Here is a 26,614-nt window from a genome sequence, read left to right on the forward strand (position 1 = left end):
GGCGAGGCCCGCGAGCAGCGTCAGGACAGGCGAGACAAACTTCATGTCGATGGCGGGTGAGGTTCGTGTGTTTGTTCCGGCGTCGAGTCGCGGGCGGGTCTGATGGAGAGAGGCGGCGGACAATGCTGGGGGATGGGGTCCGGGGAGCACTTGTAGACAGAACTTGGGTCGTCGTATCTCGTATCCCCAACGGCGTCGGCGGGTGGTGGCTCGCCGTCTCCGCCTCAGCCCGTGCTGGGCTCCTGCGTCGCGGACTCACGGTGCTTCCAATGATTTCCGAGACTGGGGCCGGCAACCGTCCTCCGTGGCCAGGGTCGTGCCGGCTGAAGACACCATGTCTGATGGGCCAAAAGCAGGGACAGGCGGCTCAGGGCGCCTCGGATCATTGCCGCTCGTGCGTCCATCTTTTGTCTCGCCGTCTTCGTGTCTCGCGGGTGTCGAAGCAGCAGGCGGCCGCGTCTCACGAGTCACGACAGGTCCAAGAATAAGCCGCAGGAGGGAAGCGAGACAGAACAAAGGTAATTTAACCCGCAAAGTTACTATGTAGTACTATCGAGTCGGTCGGTGGCTTGTTCCGAGATGTTCGATATTCCTATCAATAATTATTATGCATTGCATAGTATTAGTATTATATTGCCTGCAACGGCCGCGTTCTCTTACGCCTTGGACATCGAGGTTTCGCGTAGTAAGGCTCCGTACTTGATGCAAGGCGCGCGCGTTTCCGCCTTGGCCTCGTTACTCCGACAAGTTTGATGTTTTATCGTTTATCATATGCGACGGCAGCAATGCAGTCTGCATGGCGGAGCAGATGCAGTTATAAAGTGGGGCAAGCGATGTCATGGTGTCTCGAGTTTCGAGTCGAGTCTCGTCCGTCGGTCCCTTCAACCCTCAGCTTACCCCGGCCGCCATCAGTCTGCTCGAGAAGCCTCCGACTCGCCATGGCGCCATCCTCTCAATCAGTCGGCCGCGTGGGCTGGGACATGCTCAGGAAGCCGTGTGGCGATGCCGACGCCGCTCCGCAGACCGTCGTGCTGTCACCACTGTCCATCACGATTGCCCTGGGAATGCTTGCCGGCGCCGCAGACGACTCCAAGAAACGGGACTTGTGCACAAAGCTTGGTCTCCAGAGCGCAAACGACCTGGATTCGGTCCTCCGCCCGTTGCACAGCGCTCTCTGCGGAGGCGCCAAGGACGGCCCACTGGCCCTCGCAAACGCCGTCTTCACCGACGACACCGTCGCCCTGTATCCGGCTTACCGAGACTTTCTCAGGGGCTTCAACGCCGAATCAACACGGTACCCAGACCTTGCGCGGGCCGCAGAGGATATGAACACGTGGATCTCGGACAACACGCGCGGCTTGATTCGACGCATGCTGTCCCCGGCGGCCCTGCAACATAGTCACTTGGCGCTCGTGAATGCCATCGGATTCAAGGGGACCTGGCAAATGCAGTTTGAGCGGGGCGACACGCGCAAGGAGAAGTTTTGCATCGCCCGAGATGAACAGACCGAGGTGGACATGATGTTTCAACGCAAGCAAAAGATTGCGTCCTTGGAAACGCCAAGTTACAAAGCCGTCCGCCTGCCCTACACGCTGCCCGAGTCGTACCCTTCGACCTCGCTATTTGCCTATCTGCCAGCCGAGGGAACATTGCTCAGCACTGTCCTGGACGAGATTGCCACGAGTAGTGGCAACCCCGTCGGCCAGTTCGCCGAGGTCAAGTATGACGAGTTTGGCTTCCCCAGGTTTGATATTGACTCCAAGTTTTCGCTGGTCGATACGCTCGAGGAGCTCGGCTATCCCGTCGGAGGAGCATATGCGCACATGGCAGAGGGCCAGAACCAGGTGCAAACCATGCTTCACCAAGCCTATGTCAAAGTCGATGAGGAGGGCACAGAAGCTGCGGCCGCCACGGCCGTCATCATGGCCAGGAGCATGATTCTCGACCCCAAGGTCTTGCTGTTCAACAGGCCCTTCATCTTTGCCATTGCCAGTGACAAGCCCGATGCCATCCTGTTTGCGGGCATCTACTCGGGCAAATAGTCTAGCGTCTCTCAATCCAAGTCATTTGCGTCGTGGTGCTGTCTCGCGGTTCAATCTGTCTGGTCTGCCCTTGTCGTGGTCGTAAGAATTCGCGCCACAGCAATTCCAAGTATGAAGTATCTTTGTGCCCCAACTCTGTCCAGGCCAGATCGAGACGCCGGTAGGCAAGCTGAGGCCGGCAAAACGGCACTTGTACAGCCCGACGCCCGGTGTGACAGCTGGGAACTTGGCCACCCTCAAACGAAGCATCGACTTCCACGGCAAGTACTTGATGGAGACCAGCAAGATGGACTGGCAGACAACTTGTTTGGCGGCAGCAAAGTTGCTGCCGCTGCTCCAACCAGAGGTTCTCCATCCCGAGTAGGGAATGCGAAGCATACAAAGCACCCTTCAGCCCTCCGGGTAGCCAGTCTACCACCAGTAGGCAAGGCGTAGGGAAGATGCAAGGCCCTGCTGACGCTGCTGGAGTGACAATTCGCTCCTTTCTCGCTCTGGGGATGTAATCAAGATGAAGGACTCTGTGCCTTGGATGGCTCGCCTTTCGACGTTGTTGGCAGAAGCGTCCGCGGCTGCAAAAAGACCCGGACGGAAGTGGTGCCTGCTTTTTTGCTGGAGCACATTTTGCAAGACGAGCACGATTTCGCCGAGTCGACTAATAGGAAGAGCACCGTAGGAAGCGCAGCTCCGACGTTGTTTGCTATCGTGGTTGATTTGAAGTCCACGAGCACCTCATCCAACCTGCAGCTTATCACCTTTTTAACAACATCGAATACTTGTACGACTTTAGCACCATCTCATTTCATAAGAAATGTGTTGCACGGGATTATCGGTCCAAGACCTCAACCACATGACTAGCTGCAACGCACAAAGTTTGCAGCTATCGTGATGCCCTCACAGGCCACTGTTGGGCTCGGGTCCCAAGGCACAAGGGCACGAGGCATCAGGCCCTTAGCTGCCTAGTCAGGTTACACAGACAGGGACCATCTTGTGTGTATAGCCCTCGTTGGTCGGGTCGGTCAGATGGAAGAACGAAGGACCTTTGAGACCATACGTCATTATATGTGAATATGAGCCATCTGCTCCGAGCCCTGATCTCTAGGATAAGCCCTGATTGCAAAATGAGACCTAGTCTAGGTCCATCCTAACCATCGAGTCAGTCGTTCTAGATCTATTCCTCGTTCGTGCTGTTCCTGGCGTTGCCGCTGTAGTAGCCTTTGTTGCTCTTCGGCCTTTTCGCGATCTGACTGGTGTCACGACGGCAGATGGGATTCCAGGGATATGATATATGCGAGACGGGTATATGAGCTTTGTGCTTGTTGGGCATCTACCCAATGTGGCGCCTGTGCTGTACAAGTATCGATAGGAAACCAACAAAATGCTTTCAACCTGTTGTCCGAGCAACATTGAACGAGCGTGGAAACACAATGTACCACCAACGCCGGGTCCATCGGTTTTATAGTTGCCTGGATAGTGCTCCAGTAAATGGGGAATCGATCCACCACGACGGGCGACAGGACTGTCTTCCTCCCCGTCCCGCTGCTGGAGGACGGCAATCTTCTCAGAATCTCCCAAGGCGACTGAACAGGGGTGAGGAGTGGAGCGCTATCGAGTCCCAGTTTCTCCTTCCTGTCAGGGCAGTCTCTGGTGGCAAAGTCCATCAGCGACGGGACTGTTGCGGCTGTCTGCGAGGGCAGTCCTCACTGCCCATGATAGCATTCTCGCTCCAAGGCAGGCCACGTCGCCAGCGATACGCCCGGACCTCGAGCCCCAGCTTGCCATTGATGAAGAAACCATCCCGCTGATTAGAGATGTACTTGGGTGCCTGGTCATGGTCGCCTTCGTTGAAGTACTGGTACAGCCTTCTGGACCATGTAGGCGCCCATCTTGCGGCCGTGAAAAATCTCGTGCAGGATCTCGTACTAATTACTCCTATATCACTCAAATACGCAATCATGAGAGGAGCAATGATGCTCGGTCCCATGTCGACGAGGTCGCAATGCTCGTTGCCAGAGGCACACGGGGCAGAATTGGCGAGGACGCTGTTCAGCTCACAGTGCTCTCATGGTCAGTGGAATGGCGTGCAAAACAGGAATGACCGTCGAGGTGTACACAAAACACCCCATACGAGTTCTTGCCGGTGTCCACTGCGAGCTTGAAAACCTCAAGCGGGATAATCTTGGGACCAAGTCCCTCGTAATTGTCGAACTCGTCTGTTTGGGCACACAAACAAAGACTATAGAAAGGTAAGCACAAACAGATGAATTCAAGAGGAAAGAGGTATGTATGGATGATAGTTATACCTGGCCTAAGTTGCATGCCAAGCACAACCATCGAAATCTGTCACAGCCTCAGGGACGGCGTCTCGGACGGCGTCATAGCGCATCTTGGCCGAGTCGATGGCATCCTGGTGCAGCGTGGTGATGTGACTGTTGGTCTCCATTTTACGGATCTACACAGAGCGCTGGTGGACGTAGTGAGGACTGAACAGTAGAAGCAAAGAATCTGAGCATAGACCGGGATAGAGGCGGCGGCGAGGCCCGCAAGCTGGCCAGCCTGGCACTGCAGAAAGGAAACAGTTGACCGCTACGGAGTGCAAAGGAAAGGCGGCGATACCGTCGAACAGCCAAGGAATACGTCTGCCTTTGTGGGCCATGGCACGCATTGGCCGGCTGGCAGGCACCTGGCAGGCACCTGGCGGGAGTGTACGGTCGCCGGCGGAACCTCGCGGCCACCGCGGCCGCTCCCGCACCCCCGAGTCCTGCGCGAACTCATAAAACTCTAGCTTCGCCAGTTGTGTCCCCGGCCCCGCAACTGCCTGCGAGCGGTGCCGTGAGACCCAAAAGAGATGCGCCTAGGAGATGCATCTCTACGCCTCGAACCTGAACCTAAAGCTGCGCCGACGATAGAAGAAGGTGCGGAAGATCGCGGCTGCCGGCGGACATATTATGTCCGCCACGCGCAAGAAATCAGGTGACGGCCCTAGCGCGCGCGCCAAGTTTTCCACGCGGTTCAATTCCGCGACGAAAAAGTTCAACATGCTGTTGGAGCGGGCTCGCATCGCCCCCAGCCCGGTCCGCCCCCTGTACGCGCCCGCGGCGTCTCCCGCCAATGCCACGAGCGCACTCACGCCCGTCCGCCGCCTCTTGGTAGGCAAATTAATACGATCATGCTGGACTATAAAGCGTGATAGGTATTCAAGTGGAGCAGGTGGGAGCTTGGTGCATACACATTCCACTACACTCCCTATATTATATCAGTGTATGTGCTACCATGGGCAAATAGAATGTGCTTTAGCCTAACATTATCCATCATGAGCAGCAACTCTACTGCTGTGTGCTACACTGTACTGCACTGTGGTACATCTCGTGCATGTGTTCCTGTGGGCAACGTCACACGGGTGTTAGTCACGAGATCTAGGGCAAAAGCCTGCTGCATAAATGGGAGCCGGGCTCCAAGCACTCTTGCTACACTGCCCTCAGACGAGCCTTTGCCACAGATATCGGCAATTTCCATGGCCGTCGCACCAAAAAATTGTAACCCGGCCGTGTAAGCACAAGACGAGATAAGGAATATTGCGCACCTGGAAACACAAAACTCCAAGAGTACACACGTCGCACCGTCGACTGATGGAAATATCAAGATGCAAGGACAGTGTTCCGATAGTTGTCAATTCCTAACCTCCAGCTCTCAGAGGACAAGGTCGGGAGACGGCCTCACTTTAAATACACGCTTAGCCCCTGTATTCCTCGTCCACAACGCTATCCACACGTGAGCAACTCGCTTTTTCCAACAAGCAAAACCAAGCGGCCCGCCGCGCCCAACGCCGTGAAAATGACGTCTCATCGATGCCCACGTCACCAGACTAAACGCCCAGAAAGACGTGCTGCAAACGCCACAAAAAAAAAAAAGGGAAAAAAAAAAAGCCCACCCAACACCAGATACTCTCACTCCCAATCCCACCACAGCTCAACGACCTCGTCCCTAGGGTCGTGCGGCGCGCCGGGCACGGCATCCGACGCCCGGTGGACGTATAGCTGTCGCAGGCTGGGCCCGACGACCTCGGCGTCGAGCAGACGGTAGCTCTTCTTGCCGGCGGCGGGCACCCTTTCGCGCAGCGGCCCCAGGCTCCATTCCCAGTCGTCGTCCCGGGGGTCCCAGGTGGCCTCGGTGCGGTGCAGGGCGAGGCCGGCGGTGCCGCCGGGGTAGACGGCGATGCTGTAGCCGTTGGACAGGACGGTGTCGCGGGCGAAGCGCCAGCGCTGCAGCAGGCAGCTGCCGCAGAAGCGCACGGCGGCGGACATCTTGTCGACGGGGGCGCGGTGCCACGTCTTCCAGTGGTGCAGGCTGAGCGGCATGCGGCCCGACTCGTAGAAGCCGCTCAGGTCGCCGGCGAGGTCGAGCTGGTGCAGGCCGCGGACCTGGGTGAAGTTGACGGCCGTCTTGTGCTCGACGCAGTAGCGCAGCATGCCGTCGCCCTCGCGGACGCTGCTCTCGCGCAGGCAGGCGTCGACCTGGGGCTCGAGCAGGCGCAGCAGCGGGAGCGACAGGAAGATGCCGCCGCCGCCGTAGGCCATGCGGCCGTGGAAGCTGACGGCGTGGCTGCTCTCCGAGAGGCCGCCGACGTAGGCCGGCACCGCGGCGTCGTGGCGGCCGAGCGCCTGCGCGACGGGCCAGAGCGACGGGAAGAAGGTGTCGTCGTCGATGATGACGGCCCAGCGAGTGGCCGCGTCGGCGTGCCGCGCGAGGTCGCAGACGGCCGCGAAGTGCTGCTCGTTGACGCCGATGGACGCGTTGGCCGGCCGCACGCCGATGAAGCGGATGCCGGCCTGGCGGTACTGCGCAGTCAGCCGCCGCATCTGCGCGTCTGAGAAGCGCGCGTCTACGACGATAGCGAGCAGCCGCGCGTCCGTGTCGCCCAGCCAGTGCGCAAAGTGCGCGATGGAGTCGACGAGCCGCTCTGACGACGACGCCACGCCGAACAGGAACTCGGAGTAGTCGCGCCGCGGATACGGCGGCGGCACGTGGACGGGCACCGCGTCGCAGGGCTCGTCGTCGGGCGCCGCGCCGCGGCAGCCGTGGTTCAGTTGGAGCACGCCGCCGCCGCCGGGCTCGATCAGGGGCTGCGCAACGTCTGAGACGACGTGCCTGGCGGTTTCGTCGCTGCGCAGCCCCCGCAGGCACCGCTTGTGGTAGACGATTTGCTGCGTGAGCTCATAGCTGCTCCGTCTCAGATGGTCGAGATCGGGCCGACACGGTTTGGAGACGCGCAGCTGCTCGGGCAGCGCCGAGTCTGCAAACGCCCCCAGATAGAGCAGCAGCAGCAGTGAGAACGTGGCCGCCGTGAGAACAAGCGCCGGCCTCCTTTTGCCCATCGGCACCTTGAATGGTCGTACTGCGACGCCCATGGTGAGCGAGGGCGAGCGAATGGGCGCCTCGGGGGTTGCCCGCGTTGCGAGTCGTCTGCGGAGTGGTGTTGCAGTAATCTTTCGTCGTCTCCGGCCTGTTCAGTGTTGACGAGGTCGACAAGTTGATCGCAACAGGGCAAACGGCGCAAATCATTCGGGGAGAGGAGGGGGGGAGTCCTCAAGCAGAGCCATTGATTCAGGATGCGCTTGAGTCGTCGTGAGGTCTGGGCGGAACAATGCCCTCGTGGCGACGCAGCTCGTGGACGACAATAGATATGCCAAGAAGCGCAAAAACAGGTTCGGGAAGACAGCAAGCCGGATGATTTTTGTCCAAAATCCACGCAAACGGATACGAAGTGCCGTGAAGCACGGCAGAGGAAGCCGTGAAACACGGCAGAGGAAGAACCACCGCGGCCACGCCACTACACCTTTACACCGCAGGAACAGCGGCAGTGGCGTCATTATTTCATAGCAACTTCCGGGTCGGCAAGTCAGGGGGATTGGGCGCCACCGAAAGCCGGCCAAAGTTCAATGTGACAGGAGGCACCTATTGTCTGGGAACTGATACTCCGTACAACAAGCCATGTTGCCCAACATGGATGGATAGGCCTGTAGCTAGGGCGAAGATCGGCACGGGGCAGTCAGGAGAAGCCGGAAAATATAACAATGGGCCGTGGCGGTTGCTTGATTGCATCCTTGATCCTTGCTGGCCACCCACTCTCCACAAATCGTTCAGCTCCTTGCAAACCGGCAAGGAAAAAAGATGCCGCAGACGATCGACGGGATGGGGTGGTAGCTCAACAGCTCACGCTCTCGAGGTGCCGAAGGCAAGGAACAGGCCATATCTACGGCAGTCGATTCCATCTCGCTCAGGGACATGGCCTTGGTTTGTAAAAAGAAGTCTCGGGTAATGCGACAAGGTTTGCAGCGATACTACTCCGTACTTCTCACCCCGAAACCGACGCAGCATCAGAATTCCAGACTGTTCGTGGCCGCCATTGCCAAGACGTTATGTCAACCTTTATTAGTTGTGTACCGGGGGGGCCCTGAGAGGTGTGTGCGCATCCCTCATGTTGGTTTTGTGGCTTCTCCGTTGGTTCCGTCTTTTTTCTTTTCCTGGCAAACCGTGGACGGCATGATGTACGTCCCTCTTGATGGCCAACCTCAAAGTATGGAACAACACGACGGCCAACTCACTCGGTGCATGGTTATTGCAGTGGGTGATGTATTGCTATTATTATTCCATGTTCGACTCTGCCCCTGTCCACCAACTGCGTCCACCACCCCGGTTCCATGGCGAAGCTGGTATCCCCTACATGAACGGTAACCACCGGAGTTTATTGCCTCCCTGCCGGGTGATTATTATATTAAGGCCCCGCCGCCTCACAGAAAAGTCGACCCACGTGGGGCAAGGTGAAACATCACTCTGTGGATGTCTCTCTTGACTCTGAAATATGTCGCATATAACCAGTCGAATGTCGCGTCGAGCGCCTAGCGGTTGACGGTACGCACTGCTCCGAGTCGCGACGCCCACAATGCCGGCATAGTTTGGCGTCTTTAAAGAACCACAGCACCATGACGGCTGTCAGTCTTGCGATTGCCGACGGGAAAATCGGCATGCGGCGTGACGAGAGGCGCGGTGCCATGACCAGGCGGTGGAACAGAGTCCACACGCAGAATTAAGGCAGGGCAGCAATAGATATGACGTCCAAGCCTTGTCTACCCAGCCTGAAGTTACAGCATGGCCCGATGAGGGCACCTCTGGTCTGTCTCCCGTGATGACGCGCTTGTCGTGCATACCACCGTCCTGCGACGAGTTGGTTGGACGTACCAGCACACTACAAAATGTACCCCAAGCATGGCAAAGTTGGAAAATTCCACTCGTGCTCATGGCCGTGTACCGATGAGGTGATGCGACCTGGCGTCGTAGACATTCCCACCTGCTTCAGACGAGCCATGCTGCGCCCTCCAGACACTCAGACCATGTTTCTTGCTGCCTCACACACTTTTGCACGCACACAACGTCTTGGGCGCCGAAATCTCCGTACAGGTGCACGCACCCATGACCGTGCCATTCGATACGGTGCGTGGCGAGCGTGGCGAGCGTGTCGACTTGGATCTTCACAATCCACAGCTCCGACACGTGGCCGAAGAACATGTCTGCAGTCGAGGGCACCTACAACCGGGAATTAGTAGTCAAGTCCGACAGGGTTCCGACTTGTAGACTGTTTCTGTGCGTCCCTGAGCTGCCGTGCTAAGATGTATGAACCCGTCGGCTTGGTCCAACTCTGAAGGCGGGTAAACGACGGGCAAGGGATTCGGTGGCGCAGAGGCGGTGATTTTGTAGACGTGCTTGGGTTTGTTCCCCACGGCCGGTTCCGACGCCATCCTGTATGGCTGTTTGCTGCGACGGCACGTAAATGAGGTCAACAATGGAAAAATTGTGAAGAGCGAGGGCGGGGGGAGGCCGGGGGAGAGGTTTGAGGTTTCGGCCCCTGCATGCTCGTTGCTCTGCTCTCAGGAGCTGATTGATCCAGCAATCTCCACATCCATGGCCGCTCACCCCACTTGGTTTTGGTCGTGGCCTCCGAGTCCACCCTCGGCCGCCTAGTTGAGTGAAGGCGTCGCCAAAGAACAGCACGGGGGAACGCAAAAGAGGTTATTGAAATTTGACCCGGCTCTGGCAAGCATAAAGAGGACGTAAGCGCCAGGGCCGTTGTTGTCACTGGTTGATTGGCCGACGGCTGTAGACCGGGTTTTGCTGGTTATGATGAGGTGGGCCCATCACACCCTTCCAAGGAGTTAAAAAAAAGAAGAAAAAAGAAGAAAAAAAAAAGCTTACATTACGGAGTACATACCCCGTATGGTAGTTTTAGACGTCGGCATAATCGACATGGCTGATGCTAAGTACTCCGTACAACCAAAAGAGTCAACCGCCCTCTTGTGATTTTTGATGTAGCTTCTTAGGAGTATCCGCGTACTTTTCTTTCTCTCACGCATATGCCCTGGAAAGAAGTCGATGTTGTATGTGCAGATTATTCGCGTCACCAAACCACTCTACGGAGTATCTTGGGACTTGTATGGGCTCGAGGTACGGAGTGGGTGTAACTGGCAATAATTAAAGGTACTCGAGCAAGTCAACATCTAAGACGCTAAATCTTTTGTCGCAGAGAATTAATTTTCTCCTCTAGCGATTGGAAAGAACAGTTTGCCTTTGAACCCCGAGTTCGCAAAACTGCCAAAGTCGTAATTATTAGGGGAATAGCTTTGCCGTTAGAATTAGGAAGGACGCTGGAGGTCTCGGTCGAGCTATCAGTTCTAACGCGTTGCAGTAATAGCCGGCAAACTACTCCGTACACTCGCATGTTTTCGTTCCAGCTTTGACCCTAGCTAATTAAAGAAAGCTGGTTCCCTTCTAACTCTGCAGCGGTGACCACGTTTTGTCATGGCGACCGGACCAATTTATCGTATCCTAGCAGGCGAGCAGCGGCGTTACGAACGTACGATTGCGCTGCCTTATCCGAGTGGTTATGCTGCTCTTTCACAGAAACCACAAAGACAAACCAGTCGTCGTGCGGCATCCCCGACGAACCCGCCTTGGTACTCGGACACAAATCTGTTGTCGTATTGCAACTTGCGCCCTGGATTGTTTGAGAAGGTACGCATAATCCGGCTTTTTCGGCAGGCTGAAGTGACCCAGTGTACGTTGGGTACGTGGCAAACTCATCAAACAGCCCTTCGCAAAGATCCATCGCTGTTGTATATGTTTTCTTTCGCTCGGTTAGCTCTGTTCGCACCTTATCAGCCGGTGCCCTCAAGCCTTGCCACAGTAGCGAGCTACAGGCGAAGTACACAAGGACATATCCCAAAGATTCGAGATCATCGCCGAGACTAAGCTATATCTGTCAATTTTATGCACATCGTCATTGCTGGATGTAACGTACTGAGAGCCCTGGTTATTGAGGCTGGCATACCAAGCAGTGCCTTCAACAGGGCGAACTTCCCATATCCCACGCCCTCAGCTGCATCCATATTTCTTGCGAGGCTGAAGTCAACCGTGTCAAATATGTTGCCATCATTTCCAACTCCTAGCACGAGATTACCCAGTATGATGTCATAGTGTAGAAAGCCCTTGTTATGAATGCGTTTGGCTCAGCGAATCGCCTGATCGGCAACAGGAAGAACTGTCTTAAGAGAGAATTTTGGGTCTCAGTAATCGACGAGGTCTTCTAGAGGTAGTCGTAGAAGCTCGTGCGTGATAACAAAAAAGACACCTTCCGGGCCGAACCACTAGACCTGTGGTATACTGACACCGCCGGATAATGCGCCATATGTCTCTGCTTCATATTGAAGAGCCGCAGGGCCGTCCCGGGTTGGAGTGAGATTTATTGCGACCTCTTCCTTCGTCTCGATATCGATCCCGATCAAGCATATAGAGAAACAATAGGATAGTAAAACGAACCGACGTAGACGATGCCAAAGCCTCCCTCTCCGATCCTGCGGTGAATTTTGTGTCCCTAATCACGACAAGATGATGACATGGCAAGGCAAATGGACTGGAGACTGGGATCGGATGAGAAGCGGGCTGGTAGAAAGAAGGGGAATTGACCGAAATAGGTTAGCGCGACATGACGGACGTTAGGGTAAATCGCCACCAAACATTTTGTCTTCATGCTGTCCATTGTGCTCCGCGTTTCAATTGCATTCGCGCTCCTGCACGCATGATATCTTGCACATTCCCGCCAGGCGGCTAACGGTCGGCCAACCGTCTTGCTTCTGCAAAACCGCTTTCCCCGCATTGAAACGCGATGCAATCTCACCGAACCGTGCTGCGTGCAGATGACTCCCCTGGCGCGTCTCAAGGCGGCCGCCGAGCACGACCTTGGCCATGTCTCCCATCCGTCACTCTTTCACGTCGCCATCACCTATGGCGAGTGAGAAAATTCGCAAACGAGCGATCGGACACGACTTCCTGCAAAAAGATCACCTCACAAAGAAGCGTAAATCGACAAGTGCTCAAGCTCTCGCTCCCAAATCCCCCCCAGCTTTCTACGACGATCTATCTAAGGTACCCCTAACGCTTAACGTCCTGCTTGAGTTGGATCGGAGGAACGACGCACTATCAAATACCGAGACGCGAACCAGCTCTATAGGTCCAGTGCCCAAGAATCTCTCTCGATATTCAAGGCGGGGTGGCCCCGATATGCGGCACCTTAGAGACGTATGACAGCATGGACGGCTCTATTTTACGACTAACTGACGTGCCTTAGTTTTCGAGCAAGACACGAATTCATCCAACGATGGAAAACACCCAGTCTAGTTCAAGAAGTCGACAAACACACTTCACGAAAGCGACAAGTGTAATTTCTAGAAGCGGCTCATCGAGGTATGGGAAGGAGTTTGATCAGCACCTTCGAGACTATGGTGTATACATGAACAATCGCAAATCCAAAGCGTTAAACATGGACGAAACAAGGATCAGTTTGGAACAAAGCCGCGCATCCTTGTCTCCGTCACAATTCACAGAAGAACAGTTTGAGACATTTCAGAGGAAAAATGAAGATGTTGTATTTGAATCTGATGTCATGGCCGATGTCATTCCCATTATTAGTGGAAGTTCTCGCATTCCTAGCAAGCAGAATGCTCTCTTCACCGAGCTTGAACCTCTTACTAGTAGAAACGTCGTCAGACCAAAGCCAGATCATTTTGACGGCGCTGATCTTGCAGATCTTTGCGTTGAGGTAAGAAAGGACGATAAAGTCAGGCAAAGAGTCATTCCTACAAAGCACCCAAGTGTTCCAGTGGCGGCCAATTTCTTCATAGAGGCCAAGGGACCTAACGGGAACGCCTCAGTCGCACAAAGACAGGCATGCTACAGCGGAGCATATGGTGCCCGGGCTATGCACACGCTGCAGAATTATGGCAAGCCTAGTGATAGTTATGACGGCAATGCCTATACTTACAGCTCAACATACCATCCTGCTACCGGAACGCTTCAGCTCTACGCTCACCATACCACAGCTCCAACTGGCCCAGGGGCTCGGCCAGAGTATCATATGACGCAGATAGATACTTGGGGAATGACAGGCAATATTCACACTTATCGGCGTGGAGCCACTGCCTTTCGAAACGCTAGAGATCTAGCGCAGCGCTATCGGGATCAGTTCATTCACGCCGCGAATCCGCGTCACGCGAGTCAAGATGGTCAACAGGACGATGAAGATGGGCCTAGTGCGCAGAATTTCCTCAAGGAACAAACCGCCAAGGCCTGCGACGAAAGTGTTGGAGAAAATGTAGAGGTACTCGACGCATCGCAGTCTTGCGTCCCTCCAAACTCTAGCCAAGCATCGACCATATTGGCTGCAGCAGAAGACCAAGATTTGAGTTTCGTGACCAGCTTCACATCTAGCTCTGGCAATGGACTGCCGGTTGGATCCAAGCGAACCAGGCAACTAGTCTCGCCGCATGACTCCTTGGGACGCAGTTCATACAAGAGTCAAACCCGGACCAACATAAGTGAGCTTGAAGAGCTGTCAAAAAGGAACAAGAGAGGGTAGGCCCGCCAACACCGAATTACATGTCCAACAAGAGTAAGAGGACTAGACTGCCAGCAAGTGACGAAGGAAATGGCAAAGGTATTGGCGAGTAGGATGTGCAGTTGCGCAAGTGCAAGCTTCTACCGTTTAAGCAAGGAGGACCTCCTTGATGGAACGTGAGCCAAAGCCATTGAACTTGAGTGACAAGAGTTTTTACAGGTCGGTGAGAAACAAATGTTGAAGGAGCAAATAATACTCAATAGTGAATCCAACCACAGTAGTTCCTGATTTTCCCGTATTTGGTCATACAGTGGCGGCATCGGCGAACGTCGTCGATGTGTTGGCAGTCAAAACTCACTCGTGGATGCCCGTGGTATTAGGATCTTTTCGAAAACCAAGGACCAGCACCAAAGTGTTTGATATGCGAATCGGGCCGAAGTGCTCTAAAGAAGTGCCTGTTTAGTGAAGCGGCAGCGTTAGCAGAGGCGGATAGGCAGCGAAAGGCTGTGTTCGAAGAAGAGTGCAAAGAAGCTTGGACTATGTCGAGACATCTACGTCGTATGCCTTCCGTGCTATATGCCAGCACATTATTTAGCATGAAAGGGGTCAGACAGGGGATTGCCTGTGCTGGTTGGTGTGGAACACGCCGTATCTGTGAATGGCAAGAAAACAGCCAAGCCTTTATGATATGAAACTTCCACTCTATTCTCGTGTTAGTGGGGTGGCTCGATTTCCATTTCGTAATGCCTACGGGCGACCCATTGCCAGGCGGCGGACGCAATGTCCCGTGGGCGTCGTAGAACGAAGCGATGATACTTGAAAACTGAACATGTCCGTGTGAGCGAGCGGGCACAGGCCACGGGCTAGCTTGGCAAAATATCACCATGGAATAGAAGAGTTTGTGGAAAAATTAGTCAAAGCAGCCGTAGACCAGATGGAGGGTGTCCGAAAAGCCCACAAAGAACTAGAATCAGTTCGCAAGCAGCTAGATGGTGGAGAGCAGGAGGAATTCATCGAGCTCCTGGTGAAGAACCCTCGGGCGGTATGGGCCATACTCCAGGAGTCCTTTGCGATGATGGGAGGAAAAGAAGAAGCATCGCCCGATGCCGCTATAACAGACGAGGCAAACATCGCCCAAGCAGAATACTCCATCTTTTAGGAGGGCGTCGACGAGGCCAAGGCTATAGCTACCGAGATTGAGGAGTGGGCGACAGCATACCGGCTAGCGGTAGGAGATCCCAAGAACCCCTGCCGACGAGACACTGGTCCCTGCGATTACGGCACAGTAGAAAAGGATCGCCCGACGGCCGAGAAAGCCGTCGAGGAGGGGCCCGTCGAGGAGGCGGAGCTGATTGCGGTAGCCGAGCAGAAATCCAAAGAGAGTTTCGACAATCTCCTGACGGAATTCAACTACAAAAGCGTGGTCAGGTTGACCAGCTATACGAGGAGCTAAATGAACGACTGCCCAAGTTTGATGGCATGTCCCGGACTGAAAGAATCACAGGGCTGTCCGCCAAGCTCGGAGAGGGCGCGTTGGCTGTTGTCGGAGTCGCCCTTTACAGCAAAGCCGTGGCGGATGTATTTTCACGCGACTTTACCGTCTTGGAGAAGGCCGCAGTCGTGACGTCCATCCTGCCCGGCATCGGCTGCGCTTTACAGCTTGCAAATGATGTAGAACGGGGACATGTTGACGTGGCCAACACCGAGTTATGCTTTGTTGAAGATGCTCTACTGATCACTGGGTTCTGGGAAATCGCCCTAGCACTTCAGATGGCAGAAGGGGTCAAGGATTGGTTTGAAGCAGAGCATGAGCGGATGAAACTCTACAACGTGGATTTCCTGATGATGAAGCTAAGAGCTGGATGGCGTCTCCAAATAGAACGACTAATTCAGCATCTCAAATCGGACGACTTTTTCTCAACGGCCACAACCTATCTGTCAACATACAAAATCCTTACGCTACATCAAGCGTCGCAGCTCACGGGCGATCTGCACGCCGCTCACAAGGTCTTGCGAAACGCCACAATCGCGGGAGGAAGAATATATGCCGGCAGCGTGCAGTCCATGGAAACGGCACAGAAGATGGGCCTGACAGAAGATTGCCAGGCCCTCTTCACCACGTGCCTGGTTCCAAGCGGGAAGGGCGACGTTGGTAGGCCTCTGTGGTGCCAATAATGTGCACCCGGCTGACGGTGAAATGAAAAAGGCTCCTCAAGGTGCTATTGTTAACGACTAATCCGGGAGAATCAGTGCCAGGCTCAAACATAAGGCGTTTGATGCCATGTGCTGAGACTTGACCGCTTGAGCTCGTGGATTTGAAAAGACAAACACCACGAGGAGCAAGGAGTACCCAGCCGCCAGAGATATTCTCAGAGTCAGACCGTTGCGAATAAAAAAGTGACCAACAATAAACATCTTTCAGCACGTCGCCACGCCGCTTGTCAGGAAAACAGTGCCAGGGCTCTGGTCCATTGGTTTCCCTGCAGATTGCTGGTAACCGCCGTGGCTCACTTGTTTATTTATTCGTCTGCAGACTCTTGTCTGGGCTGCAAGACAAAGTCAAGCTTGTAGTGTGGCAGAGGGCGTCGAAGCTAGATGCCACGTAGATGATACGAAAAGCCTTGTTATAAAGCTGCAAAAGAGAGAATTACATAAGCCTCTTGAAAAAGAAGTACTAAGCGCTACAGTTCCTACATGTACTATTTTTTTTCCATGTATATCACATGGCTAGATATTCAATCCACCTGATATGGACGGGGCTAAAGCCCGACCTAGCGCACCTCTTCGTGGACCGCCTACTCAAGTATAAAGTGCCAATTAAGCGAGCAAAGAACAGCCGGCTTGTTCATTACGCACCCTTTTGACCCAACGGCCGGGGTCCGGGAGCCCGCCGTGATGACTACGGCTGGCACCCGCGGTGGCTCGTTGAGCTAGTCCATGACCATATCTTTGCAAGTACTTTGGAGTGCACACATTTACAACAAGCTGGGGACTGATGAAAAACTCCAGGTGCGTAATCATGTAAGCGGTTTTTGCCGTCGGTCAGCCTTGATGTGCTTTGCAGGGTCCCAGGCTCCAGCCCCTCTCGGGCAACCTTGACATGCTTTTGTAAACAAGATCAGACCATGCTTCGAAAAGATACACATTACTGTATAATCTTCCTGTACTTATGCCTCAAAACAGGCCAAGTATCATGGCAAGGGTCATAGTTAATAGCGGTGTGAGGCCATCTGAGAGCCGGCCCGTCAGCGTGCTGCTCTTGAGGGGGGTTCTTTGTATTGAAACCGCGTCTCGAGAGCTCACCAGCATGGGAAATATAAAGCCGGCTCTATATCACCTTGAAATTTCGAGACGCCAGACCTCGCAGGACTCCCATCATATTGACAGCAGATATTGATACTACATTTCATTGCCTTCAACATGCGTGTTCTCAAGGGAGCCTTGTCAATCGTGGCATTCTCGGCCCTGTTTGCTCAGGTCGTCGGTGCTCCTGCTGACGCAACAAAAAATGTCGCTTAGAAAGATGGTAAGACTTGGCCAGCTTCCATCTTGGAACAGCCAAGCCGGATAGATACTACATGAAACTTGACATGAAGCTCTTGCTAACGCAAGAATACGAGCAGATGTGCTAGCCCGACGTGATCAGGCCTTGCCTCCGTCGAGCGAAACCCCTTCAGCGATACAAAGTCCTGTCGACAGGAAATATAGCGTTGGACATGCAATCTATGCCAGGCACAGGACAGACTCCCACCACAACAGTCCTCAGCACCGTAGCAAGTCGAATTTGCCAACCGAGCGAGACCCCCGTGAACTCTCATCTTGGAACTAAGCCTTCTCTTGAAGTCGACTTCATAAATCAGTTTATACGTCTCGAGGGACAGCCGGGATACGAGAATCTTCGCGAGAGAATGGTGTTCTGGTCTGATATATCACCAGCTGATGCTGAAGAACATGCCAGAGGAAAACAATCGATTCACTGTAGAGATGTTGATTGTCAAGATGGACTTGCCGAATTCTGAAAAAGACTTGCTGTACTGGAATACAGTTTCGAGGGCAGCAGCCGGATTAGCTAGAGGTAAAGTGCACGTCTACTTTGGCGAGGAACGCTTTGTGGAGCAAAAGGAACCAGATTGCAAAGCTATCTGGTGTACAACCGAAAAGAGGATTCTGGTTGCAGAATTAGTTGCCAAGAAGGTCGAGGAAATCAAGGCATTTGTCGCGGAGAAGAACGGATATTTAAGGGGAGAGGGTTCGATAAGATCAACGGCAGATTAAAGCGACGCAGCGGATAGGAGTAACCTAGGCTGTTTGTAGCGGGGTGACTATCGCGTTATTCTTCCTTCTCCTTCTTCAGCTTCGGATGTTGGTTGGAATCATCCAGTCAGTCGCCAGTATACTCGCTAGACTGTCACACGGACAACACCTTTCATCTGTCTAACGAGTCAGTTGTCACCTCTGTCAGGCCATACGTACCCTCGAGATCCCTCTCTTTCTCTGGGAAGGAGTAAGTTGGTCACGATCTTCAGCGGTATCCTGTTAACAGGAGCAGCACAAGACTTTGCAAACACCTCGTTGACACTAGCGCCGTGCTCTGGGAGCACCTCTGCGTTTTGAAGTCGCATGGTGCATGGCGCAAGGCGCGTACATGTGGGCTCAAGTTTATTATCTGCCGAGTAGCTTAATTGTGCCACGCCCCCACGGGCTCCGGAGTCCCGAGCGGCTCTCGGCCCCACTCCGAGAAACTCGAGGGGCCCCCGGCTGTCACACGGCCTCATCATATATGATATGATATATCTGCCCGTCATTAGTGACGCGGGTCGCGGTTCGCGCATCAAAGCCTTGAGGAGCGAAGTCTGCCAAAAGAGACATCTGCGGGCGGGAAATGGGCGCTGCAATTGCACAAATATCTGCGTGGTAGGTGGCTTTGTAGCCACGCGGCGTTGCGTGGGCCGAATACAGGCCAGTCCAGCTTCATACGCAAGTAGCCAGATGTTGAAAGTGCGGGTGTGCCGAAGCTATAAATGTCGCGTACGACTGCCTCTGTTGATGGAACAAGCAGACTTGGCGCATCACGCCGGTTATCGTGACTAATCTTGGCCGAAAACCAGAATGGGACGGGATAAAGTTTTCCGACATTGCAAGTATGGGTCGCAAAATCCCGCATCATGTGCCGCGATTCTGGGGGCGACCTTCTGACATGTCACAGGAGGATGGAGCCTGACGGCTGCTACGACTCGTTTCTCCCTGCGTTCAAGTCTGTCTGCCTATGTCACAGCTACTGACCTGAACTGAGGCATGTTACTGAATGACACAGGACGATAGCTTGAAGTCTCGCCCGTTTTGCCACTGCTAGTCCCTTGTATATTTATGAGCGATTGCTTGCGTCATCGCTTTCGCATATCAGAGGGCACATTTGGCGATATACATGAGATGAGAACCCCTCTGTGTTTTGTACGTTGTAACAAGATGTCGTTGGAACGAGAGAAAGTGGGGACAAGATGCGTCGACGGAAGGTTGCTGATTTTTGAAGCACATCCCCTTTCAGGGCACTACGCGGATCGAGCCTTGACTGACAGTAGCACCAGCTTCCCCGAATCTGGCATGCCATGGTGAGCTCATTCTCAACTGCGGTCATAAACTATGTGTGGTGAACTAGTACCCTCGTTTCCAACGCTTTAGCACGGCCCAACGCAGCGGCCAAAATTCAACTTTGAGATATTTGCAACGCAACTCTAGACTCCAAGAGTTTGTGCTTCAGTATAACGGAAGTAAAAATATACTGGCTCATTAGCATATTCTCTTTGTGAACACATGCGTGCCTGTGTTTGGAGTATACCTCGTGTTCTCGTATTCAGAACGCCACGTCAATCTTGCTGTGCCGGAGACGCAACTCGAGTCGGGCAGAATTATTGGGTCGTGTAAACAAGCACCCACTGAGCATTAATGCGAAGGCCGAGACGCTGGACCTGTTCTCAGAGTCCCTGGAACTCTCTTCTAAGCTGTCGAGGCTCCTCAAGGACTTTTCAAGTTGCTGTTGGAAACGCGTGATATCGGCAGCGGCTGTCAAGTTCTCCGTGGTGTTTTCAGGATGTGCTCCGCCCCGAAAACAGTGTCAAAAAAGAGCCCCGTCGCTTTGCTTTGTATGCGGGCACACCAGGAGTCGGGGATTCCGTGTCGTGGTGTGCTCAGAGTGGGTGATGAGCAAAGTTGAACTCCTGGTCTGCCGAGGGGGAGATGTTCTACTTTAGCCCTCGCAGCTCGCGCGGTCCTGGCAGGCGGGCTCCGCCTTGCCGATGTTGCGTGCTTGGTTAGTCGTCGAAATGAGAAATAAAATTACAATTAATGATTTGCAAACGCCTTGCGTCACCTACGGCTGCGATACGTGCGAGATCAACGGGTCAACGGGTCAACAGGCCAACGGCTCATGTCAACACGGCCTGGTGTGTTTCCTTTTTCCTTCTGTTACGGAGTACTACCTACACTGCAAGGATTCAGCAAACGGTCATCCACACCGCCATACACACCAGGCATTACAGGCAGGAGCCTACGAAGTACGGAGTACGGCCCAACCAGGCACGCACGAGGTATCAACCCCTTGATGCCAGTCATCATGGGCAGGTTCAACATACAGGCATGTTCTTGTATATATACAGAGTAGCTCTCGCGGGTAGGAGGAGTAAAGGGCTCGTCATGCCTCGCGGGCACAGTTACGTATTAACTGCGGCAACCCCAGCACAGCAATACCGTTGCTGGCAACCACGGCATAACGATAGCTCCTCACACATGTAGGCATCTTTCAATACACACTTTAATATCGAACTACACTTCATGCCATACCTTGTGCTGCTATGCGTCACTAATATCATGTAGTACCATTTACGCATAATCCTGTCTGTTTGTAGTATTAATTGTATCATGCACTTGGCGATGTGTGATCGAATTCAGAACCCGTCAGCCAAGGATGTAGAGCGTCAGGTAACGCTAAAGTTGATCCCTTGTGCCCGTCTACTCGTATACAGATAAGCCAGCGTTGGTCCCTCTAGCAAAGACCGGCGCGTCAAAGGAACCAAGGGGGTTGATGACTGGTGCTTCCGCCACCGCACCACCGATAGATCGCCAGTCACCCCATGAGTTTCCGTTAAACTGCTTCAGGTACACAGCGTTGTTGGTGCCTTGTGCAGCAACCGTGATATACCTGCCCCCCCAAGTTGTTGCCGATGGTCGGGACATCACGACTCCGCCGAGGTTGATCCAGTCACTCCAAGCTGCCCCATTCCAGTTCTTCTGGTACAGCGCATTATCTGCTCCCCGAGCAAACAGGTCTAGTCTGTCTGGAGCCTTGGAAACAACCGTGATATCTTCCAGCACCACCGCACCATGGTTGTACCAGGCTGACCACAACGATCCGTTCCAGGCTATATGATATACCTGATTGTTCGTGCCTCTCGCAAGCACATCAAGTCGGTTCACGCCCCAGGAAACAGCCCTTGGACTGCCCACAATCACGCCCCCGAGGCTCTCCCATCCACTCCATCCGGACCCGTCCCAGGCCCTGTGCCAGAGTGCGTTATCCAAACCACGGCCGAACAAGTCCAATCTGCCATTTCCCCATGCCACGGCACTTATATCGCCGCCAAAGGCACCACCCAAAGTTCCCCATGAGCTCCAGTAGCTTCCATTCCACCACCCGTGGTAGCAAGCGTTATCGGCGCCAATAACAAAGGCGTCAAGCATGTTATAACCGCGAGATACGACCGTCACGTCGCTAATGATGGAACCACCAAGGGCCTGGTAGCCTGCGTCACTGGGCCACCATGCTGTGCCGGGAGGGCCAGTTTGCGCTTTGTGGTATACGGCGTTGTCACTTCCTCTGACGAAGACATCTGTCCGATCAGGTGCCCATGACACAACACCAGGGTGACCTATCCATGTCAGACCAAGTCCTGGGTATTCCATGGCATAAGGGTGGCTGTCAGACAGGACCTACCTACGATTGAACCACCTAATGCCTTCCAAGCCAGAGCCGCCGAGGCGCGCTTCTCTCTCTCAACCACTCTGGCGTCACACACTTGAGGTGTGATGGCGAGGAGAGAAACGCAACACAGGAGTGAATTCTTCAACATGATGAGCGTCAGGAAGTGCATGTTGATCAGGCCCAGAGCTGGACGCAAAGTGTCCAACCTTGCCTATTTATAGACGTAGAAGTGTTGGCGTCCCGAGTTTTCAAAATGAACTATTCTAGGACCTGGTCACTGGCATTTTCTTTTCTGCCCAAGCATATTCCATTCCATTTGCATCTTCAGAAGCCGATGAGCTGAGACAGACATACAGTCGAGGTTTGGATCATGTGGTGCCCCGCTGCGTCACGCTTCTCGCATGCCTTGATGCTACCCATTGGAGATTACCCGCATCAAGTCAGAGAATCATGACTGTACAAAGTCCCATTCGACTCTTACATCGGCCAGGGCTACTAACAGTTGCTTCGCCCATCCAATGTGACAAGCAAACCACTGGTGTCATGTACCATGCGACTTCCATTTGCGGCTGCTTGCTTTTCGGTCTACAGCCAGCATCATGTCCATTTCTGACCTTGACTGCACGGGCTGTCTGCCAATGTATCCGTAAAAGCAACAGATAACAATATATCCTGGGGTGAACCTGTCTTTTGTCCCTCCAAGCATGAAACAAGGCAACTGTGAGTCCCTTTGCGGCCATCCGCCACAGTCGCCATGCAGAGGGATTCAGAACAATCGCCAATCGGCGCTGCATATGCCCAAGCAAGCTTACGTATGGGAGAATCAATATTGCGACGCTGACAATCATAAACACAAAGATGACGCTCTATACGTTCTGACGGGTAGATATCACGCCGGACACGAATCGCAGGCATTCATGTCACGTCGTCACGTAGCACGTCTCGTTTCATTGCGTCCACCGTCCTGTTGTCCTCTCGTACCGGTTGGCTGGAGATGTAGCCCGAACTATTTTGGCCCGAATATGCAGGCCACGGGAGACCCCTCTCCGTTCCTCACAGCCTCATTTTCCCCGCGTGTCTTGTCGGGTTACCCAAGGACGCCTGCACACTTGGACCCATGTTTCGACATACAATACTCCGTAGCGCTCAGTTGATCTGCGTGCGCCGTTTGGAATGATTGTGATGACGAGATGAGATGTGCTGTAGTCGTTATGCGCTGTTTGTCTTTGCGGGCGCGTTGCAAGCTCGACAATCTCGCCTGGTAACGGAACGTCGCCGTGGCCGCGGGGACGCGGTGTAACTCTGGTGATATTCTGGACCTTCCACTTTTTCACGCATCTGGTCTCGTAAATGCCGAATCTTTTGTGACGTGTCGCTTATATCGTGGAATTTTCGACGAGGTTCAAGACTGTGCTCACTGAGACATGCCTCTCGGAAGCCGATGTTGCCAGTTCCGTGTTGTATTGACAGTTGCATACAACACGACAGCGTTGGGAGATGTGATTTATGCTCATGCAATGAATATTATTCAAAGAGAAAGGACAAGAAATATACCATGCCGAGGTAGCCTGCTCAGATGCATGGCCACTTTTCGCCCAGTTGACGCGTCTAGAGACCCAACGCCGTCCTGTTGAGGTCGAGACGAGGCACATCCAATCACAGTCTGGAGCTACACGGAGAAATTTCAATTACTTTTGGAAAGGCAAGCGACTGCACAATCAAGTAGTGAGTCTGTCGACGGACATTGTATGCGCCGAATCGTACGTTGCCAACGCGTTGTCAAACCAGCATGAGACTTGATCCAGCTGTAGTAATGCGCATGGTGTCACGATCACACAAGGGCCATGACCACGAGACCTGGAGCAGAAGGATTCTGCGTGAAGAAAAGCCTGTGGGCACGACAACCTTGCACAATACTACGGGCAGTTGATCACAAGGCGTGTTATTGCAGTTTGAATTGAGTTGCCGCCCCAAGTCCTCTTTTGAGCCCTTGTCACATGTCGCCAATAGAGATTCGTTCTCTACAGGATCAACCTGCTCGTACAGCCTGAACCCTGAATGATGGGCCAGGGGAGACATTACGGGGGTTCGAGAGCATGAATAGCTATCGCAGTACCTACCTCTCTTCTCAGGGGGGCAAGCTACTTCTACTCGAAGACTTGCTGCGCCTCCACTCACCAAGTGTAATAGACGAAATGGAGAGGCATATGATTAGCAAAGAGTCCCCTGCCAGTAGCCACCGCCAAAGTCCTTGCAAGATTACCACTAGCTCATCTAACAGGGACGACATCATACCGGCTGCTAACGACATACTGTACTGATACAGCATGTGGAGGAATGACGATGCGAAAAACGCAATGCAGACACGCTCTCACAACCACAAGTCCCTAGTAGCTTCTTGCAATTATGTTTGAATTGGGCAGCGGGCTTGCCGAGATCCGTCACCCGGCTCGCATTTGCCCGGTATTCCTAAAACAGTAATGTTGGACCGGCCCAAAGCGGGCTAATTTGTGTGGTTCATGTCGGAGGTCGGGCTCCACCTGTCGCCGACGGTTCCGAGTCTCCGATCTACATCAGGTCAACGTGTTCAACGCGGATTGCTTGCACCCTCCCGGCCCAATCGTTTTCCCCGGCCTTGCGGCGCTGCACGCTACTTTTCGCGTACAAAGGGAGGAGAGTCGGCAAAATTAAAGTCCGTGTCGCCGGGGGCATCACGAGCCGGGTCATCCGGCATCCGGCGAGACAACAAACAGGTCTCGCCTTTTGTTCAGACTCTGGATCATGTGAAATTCGTGGGTTCTCGCCAGTGTTATCCTGTGCTGGTGATTTACAAGGGAACAAAGAAGACTATTCCGGAACATCACCGCCGCACATACATACAGCCTACGTCAATAATAGGACGGCCATGCCGACGCACGACTCTGCCGGCAGCGTCCTTGTCGTCGGCGCCGGGCCAACGGGTCTTGTCCTTGCCCTTTGGCTTTCAAAATTTGGCGTCAAAGTCCGACTCATCGACAAGGCCGCACACGCGGCAACGTCGACCCGCGCGCTCGCCGTGCAGGCGCGCATCCTCGAACTCTACGCCCAGTTCGACCCGGAGCTTGCAGACGACGTCATCAAGACAGGCCACACAGTAGTCGGGGTTAATGCCTGGGTCAAGGGTCGTCGCGCTTTTCGGGTGCCGCTTGCCCAGATCGGGGAGGATCTGACGTCTCATCCTTTTATCCAAATCTATCCGCAGGACCAACATGAGCAAATGCTGACGGAGAGGCTGCACAAAGACTTTGGCACAAGTGTCGAATGGCAAACGGAGTTGGTTTCGTTCAAAGACGAGGGCGCCGATGCACAGATAGTGGCGTCGTTGAAGAAAGCAGATGGAAAGGAAGAGGTAGTCAGGGCAGGATACTTGGCCGGCTGCGACGGATCGCACTCTGTCGTGCGCAAGACTCTCGGCATATCCTTTCCCGGCGGCATCTACGATCAAATGTTTTATGTTGCCGACATTGCCGGCGCGGGCCTGGCCATGGACGGCGAGCTACATGTATGTCTCGACGAGGCCGACTTCTTGGCCATCTTTCCTCTCGCAACTCGGGGTCGCGCGCGGCTCATTGGCACGGTCCGGCACTCCAAGTCCTCCGCCGCATCGCAGCACCTGTCCTTTGACCATGTGAGCGGCCGCGCCATCGAGCAGATGAAGCTCCAAGTAGGCAAGGTCAACTGGTTCTCCACGTACCGCGTGCACCACCGAGTCGCGGACCACTTCCGCAAAGGGCGCGCGTTTCTGCTCGGAGACGCCGCTCACGTCCACAGCCCAGCCGGCGGCCAAGGAATGAACACGGGCATCGGCGACTCCATCAATCTGGCGTGGAAAATGGCCGCTGTGCTCGCGGGCGATGCGGAAGATGGCTTGTTGGATACATACCAAGAGGAAAGGGCTCGCTTTGCCAATCGCCTGGTTTCTACAACGGACCGCGCCTTCACCTTGGCCACGGCAGAAGGAACGGTTGCGCGATTCATCCGCACCAAGGGCATACCGGTACTGGTCCCGATGCTGCTTTCATGCCGGGCTGTGCGCCGGTTCATGTTCAGAACGTTATCACAGATCACACTGAACTACTGTGGAATGTCACTTGCTTCAGGCCGTGTGGGCAGGCTGGAGGGCGGGCAACGTTTGCCATGGGTTGTGGTGGATGGAATCAGCAACTACGAGTCTCTTGCCTCGATGAAATGGCAGGTCCACGTCTATGGAACTGCGACAGACACCCTGTTGACTTGGTGTCATGACCACGGCTTGGGGTTGACCGCATTTGAATGGACCCCCGAGTATGCTTCTGCAGGATTGACTCGCGATGTAGTCTGCATTCTACGTCCCGATGGCTACGTGGCAATGATTCAGAGTGGGGTGGATGTCAGTGCTATAGAGCGGTACTTTGAACGTCGTCAGATCCGATTGCGTTCTTTTGGGGGATAAGGCGAGAAGATGCTGATCTATTCCCCTGGACCGATCCCGTCGTCACCCTAAGATATCTTTTCATGTCTTTTCATCTACGCTACATAGCTTCGCAATGCCAGAACACTTTCACTAGACTGCTCGATGTGGAGATTTTGGATACCATGACGACTGGATGCTCCTCCAACGGCGGTCTAGACATGACT

General features: G+C 54.0%; 7 protein-coding genes across 7 annotated transcripts; 4 read left to right on the top strand and 3 right to left on the bottom strand.

Moving 5' to 3' along the window:
- Window positions 1-938: 938 nt before the first annotated feature.
- MAM_06108 (proteinase inhibitor I4) lies at window positions 939-2,042 on the top strand (the record flags this gene model as incomplete). The annotated part of the gene is made up of 1 exon (XM_040824906.1): window positions 939-2,042. One exon carries the CDS (start codon window positions 939-941, stop codon window positions 2,040-2,042), a length of 1,104 nt encoding a protein of 367 aa, XP_040677069.1.
- Window positions 2,043-3,699: 1,657 nt separating this feature from the next.
- Window positions 3,700-4,482, bottom strand: MAM_06109 (uncharacterized protein; the record flags this gene model as incomplete). The annotated part of the gene is made up of 3 exons (XM_040824907.1): window positions 3,700-4,081; window positions 4,168-4,252; window positions 4,368-4,482. The coding sequence occupies 3 exons, from the start codon at window positions 4,480-4,482 to the stop codon at window positions 3,700-3,702; spliced, it is 582 nt and encodes a 193-aa protein (XP_040677070.1).
- Window positions 4,483-5,986: 1,504 nt separating this feature from the next.
- On the bottom strand, window positions 5,987-7,447 carry MAM_06110 (uncharacterized protein; the record flags this gene model as incomplete). Its single annotated transcript, XM_040824908.1, has 1 exon — window positions 5,987-7,447. One exon carries the CDS (start codon window positions 7,445-7,447, stop codon window positions 5,987-5,989), a length of 1,461 nt encoding a protein of 486 aa, XP_040677071.1.
- Window positions 7,448-12,335: 4,888 nt separating this feature from the next.
- MAM_06111 (uncharacterized protein) lies at window positions 12,336-14,004 on the top strand (the record flags this gene model as incomplete). The annotated part of the gene is made up of 2 exons (XM_040824909.1): window positions 12,336-12,668; window positions 12,718-14,004. The coding sequence occupies 2 exons, from the start codon at window positions 12,336-12,338 to the stop codon at window positions 14,002-14,004; spliced, it is 1,620 nt and encodes a 539-aa protein (XP_040677072.1).
- A 1,458-nt stretch (window positions 14,005-15,462) lies between these two features.
- Window positions 15,463-16,158, top strand: MAM_06112 (uncharacterized protein; the record flags this gene model as incomplete). The annotated part of the gene is made up of 2 exons (XM_040824910.1): window positions 15,463-15,813; window positions 15,961-16,158. The coding sequence occupies 2 exons, from the start codon at window positions 15,463-15,465 to the stop codon at window positions 16,156-16,158; spliced, it is 549 nt and encodes a 182-aa protein (XP_040677073.1).
- Window positions 16,159-20,988: 4,830 nt separating this feature from the next.
- Window positions 20,989-22,127, bottom strand: MAM_06113 (carbohydrate-binding protein; the record flags this gene model as incomplete). The annotated part of the gene is made up of 2 exons (XM_040824911.1): window positions 20,989-21,905; window positions 21,971-22,127. The coding sequence occupies 2 exons, from the start codon at window positions 22,125-22,127 to the stop codon at window positions 20,989-20,991; spliced, it is 1,074 nt and encodes a 357-aa protein (XP_040677074.1).
- Window positions 22,128-24,863: 2,736 nt separating this feature from the next.
- Window positions 24,864-26,429, top strand: MAM_06114 (monooxygenase, FAD-binding protein; the record flags this gene model as incomplete). Its single annotated transcript, XM_040824912.1, has 1 exon — window positions 24,864-26,429. One exon carries the CDS (start codon window positions 24,864-24,866, stop codon window positions 26,427-26,429), a length of 1,566 nt encoding a protein of 521 aa, XP_040677075.1.
- Window positions 26,430-26,614: the final 185 nt, after the last annotated feature.

This window comes from Metarhizium album (genome assembly GCF_000804445.1).
Source record: "Metarhizium album ARSEF 1941 chromosome Unknown scaffold_18, whole genome shotgun sequence".
Classification (NCBI taxonomy): domain Eukaryota; kingdom Fungi; phylum Ascomycota; class Sordariomycetes; order Hypocreales; family Clavicipitaceae; genus Metarhizium; species Metarhizium album.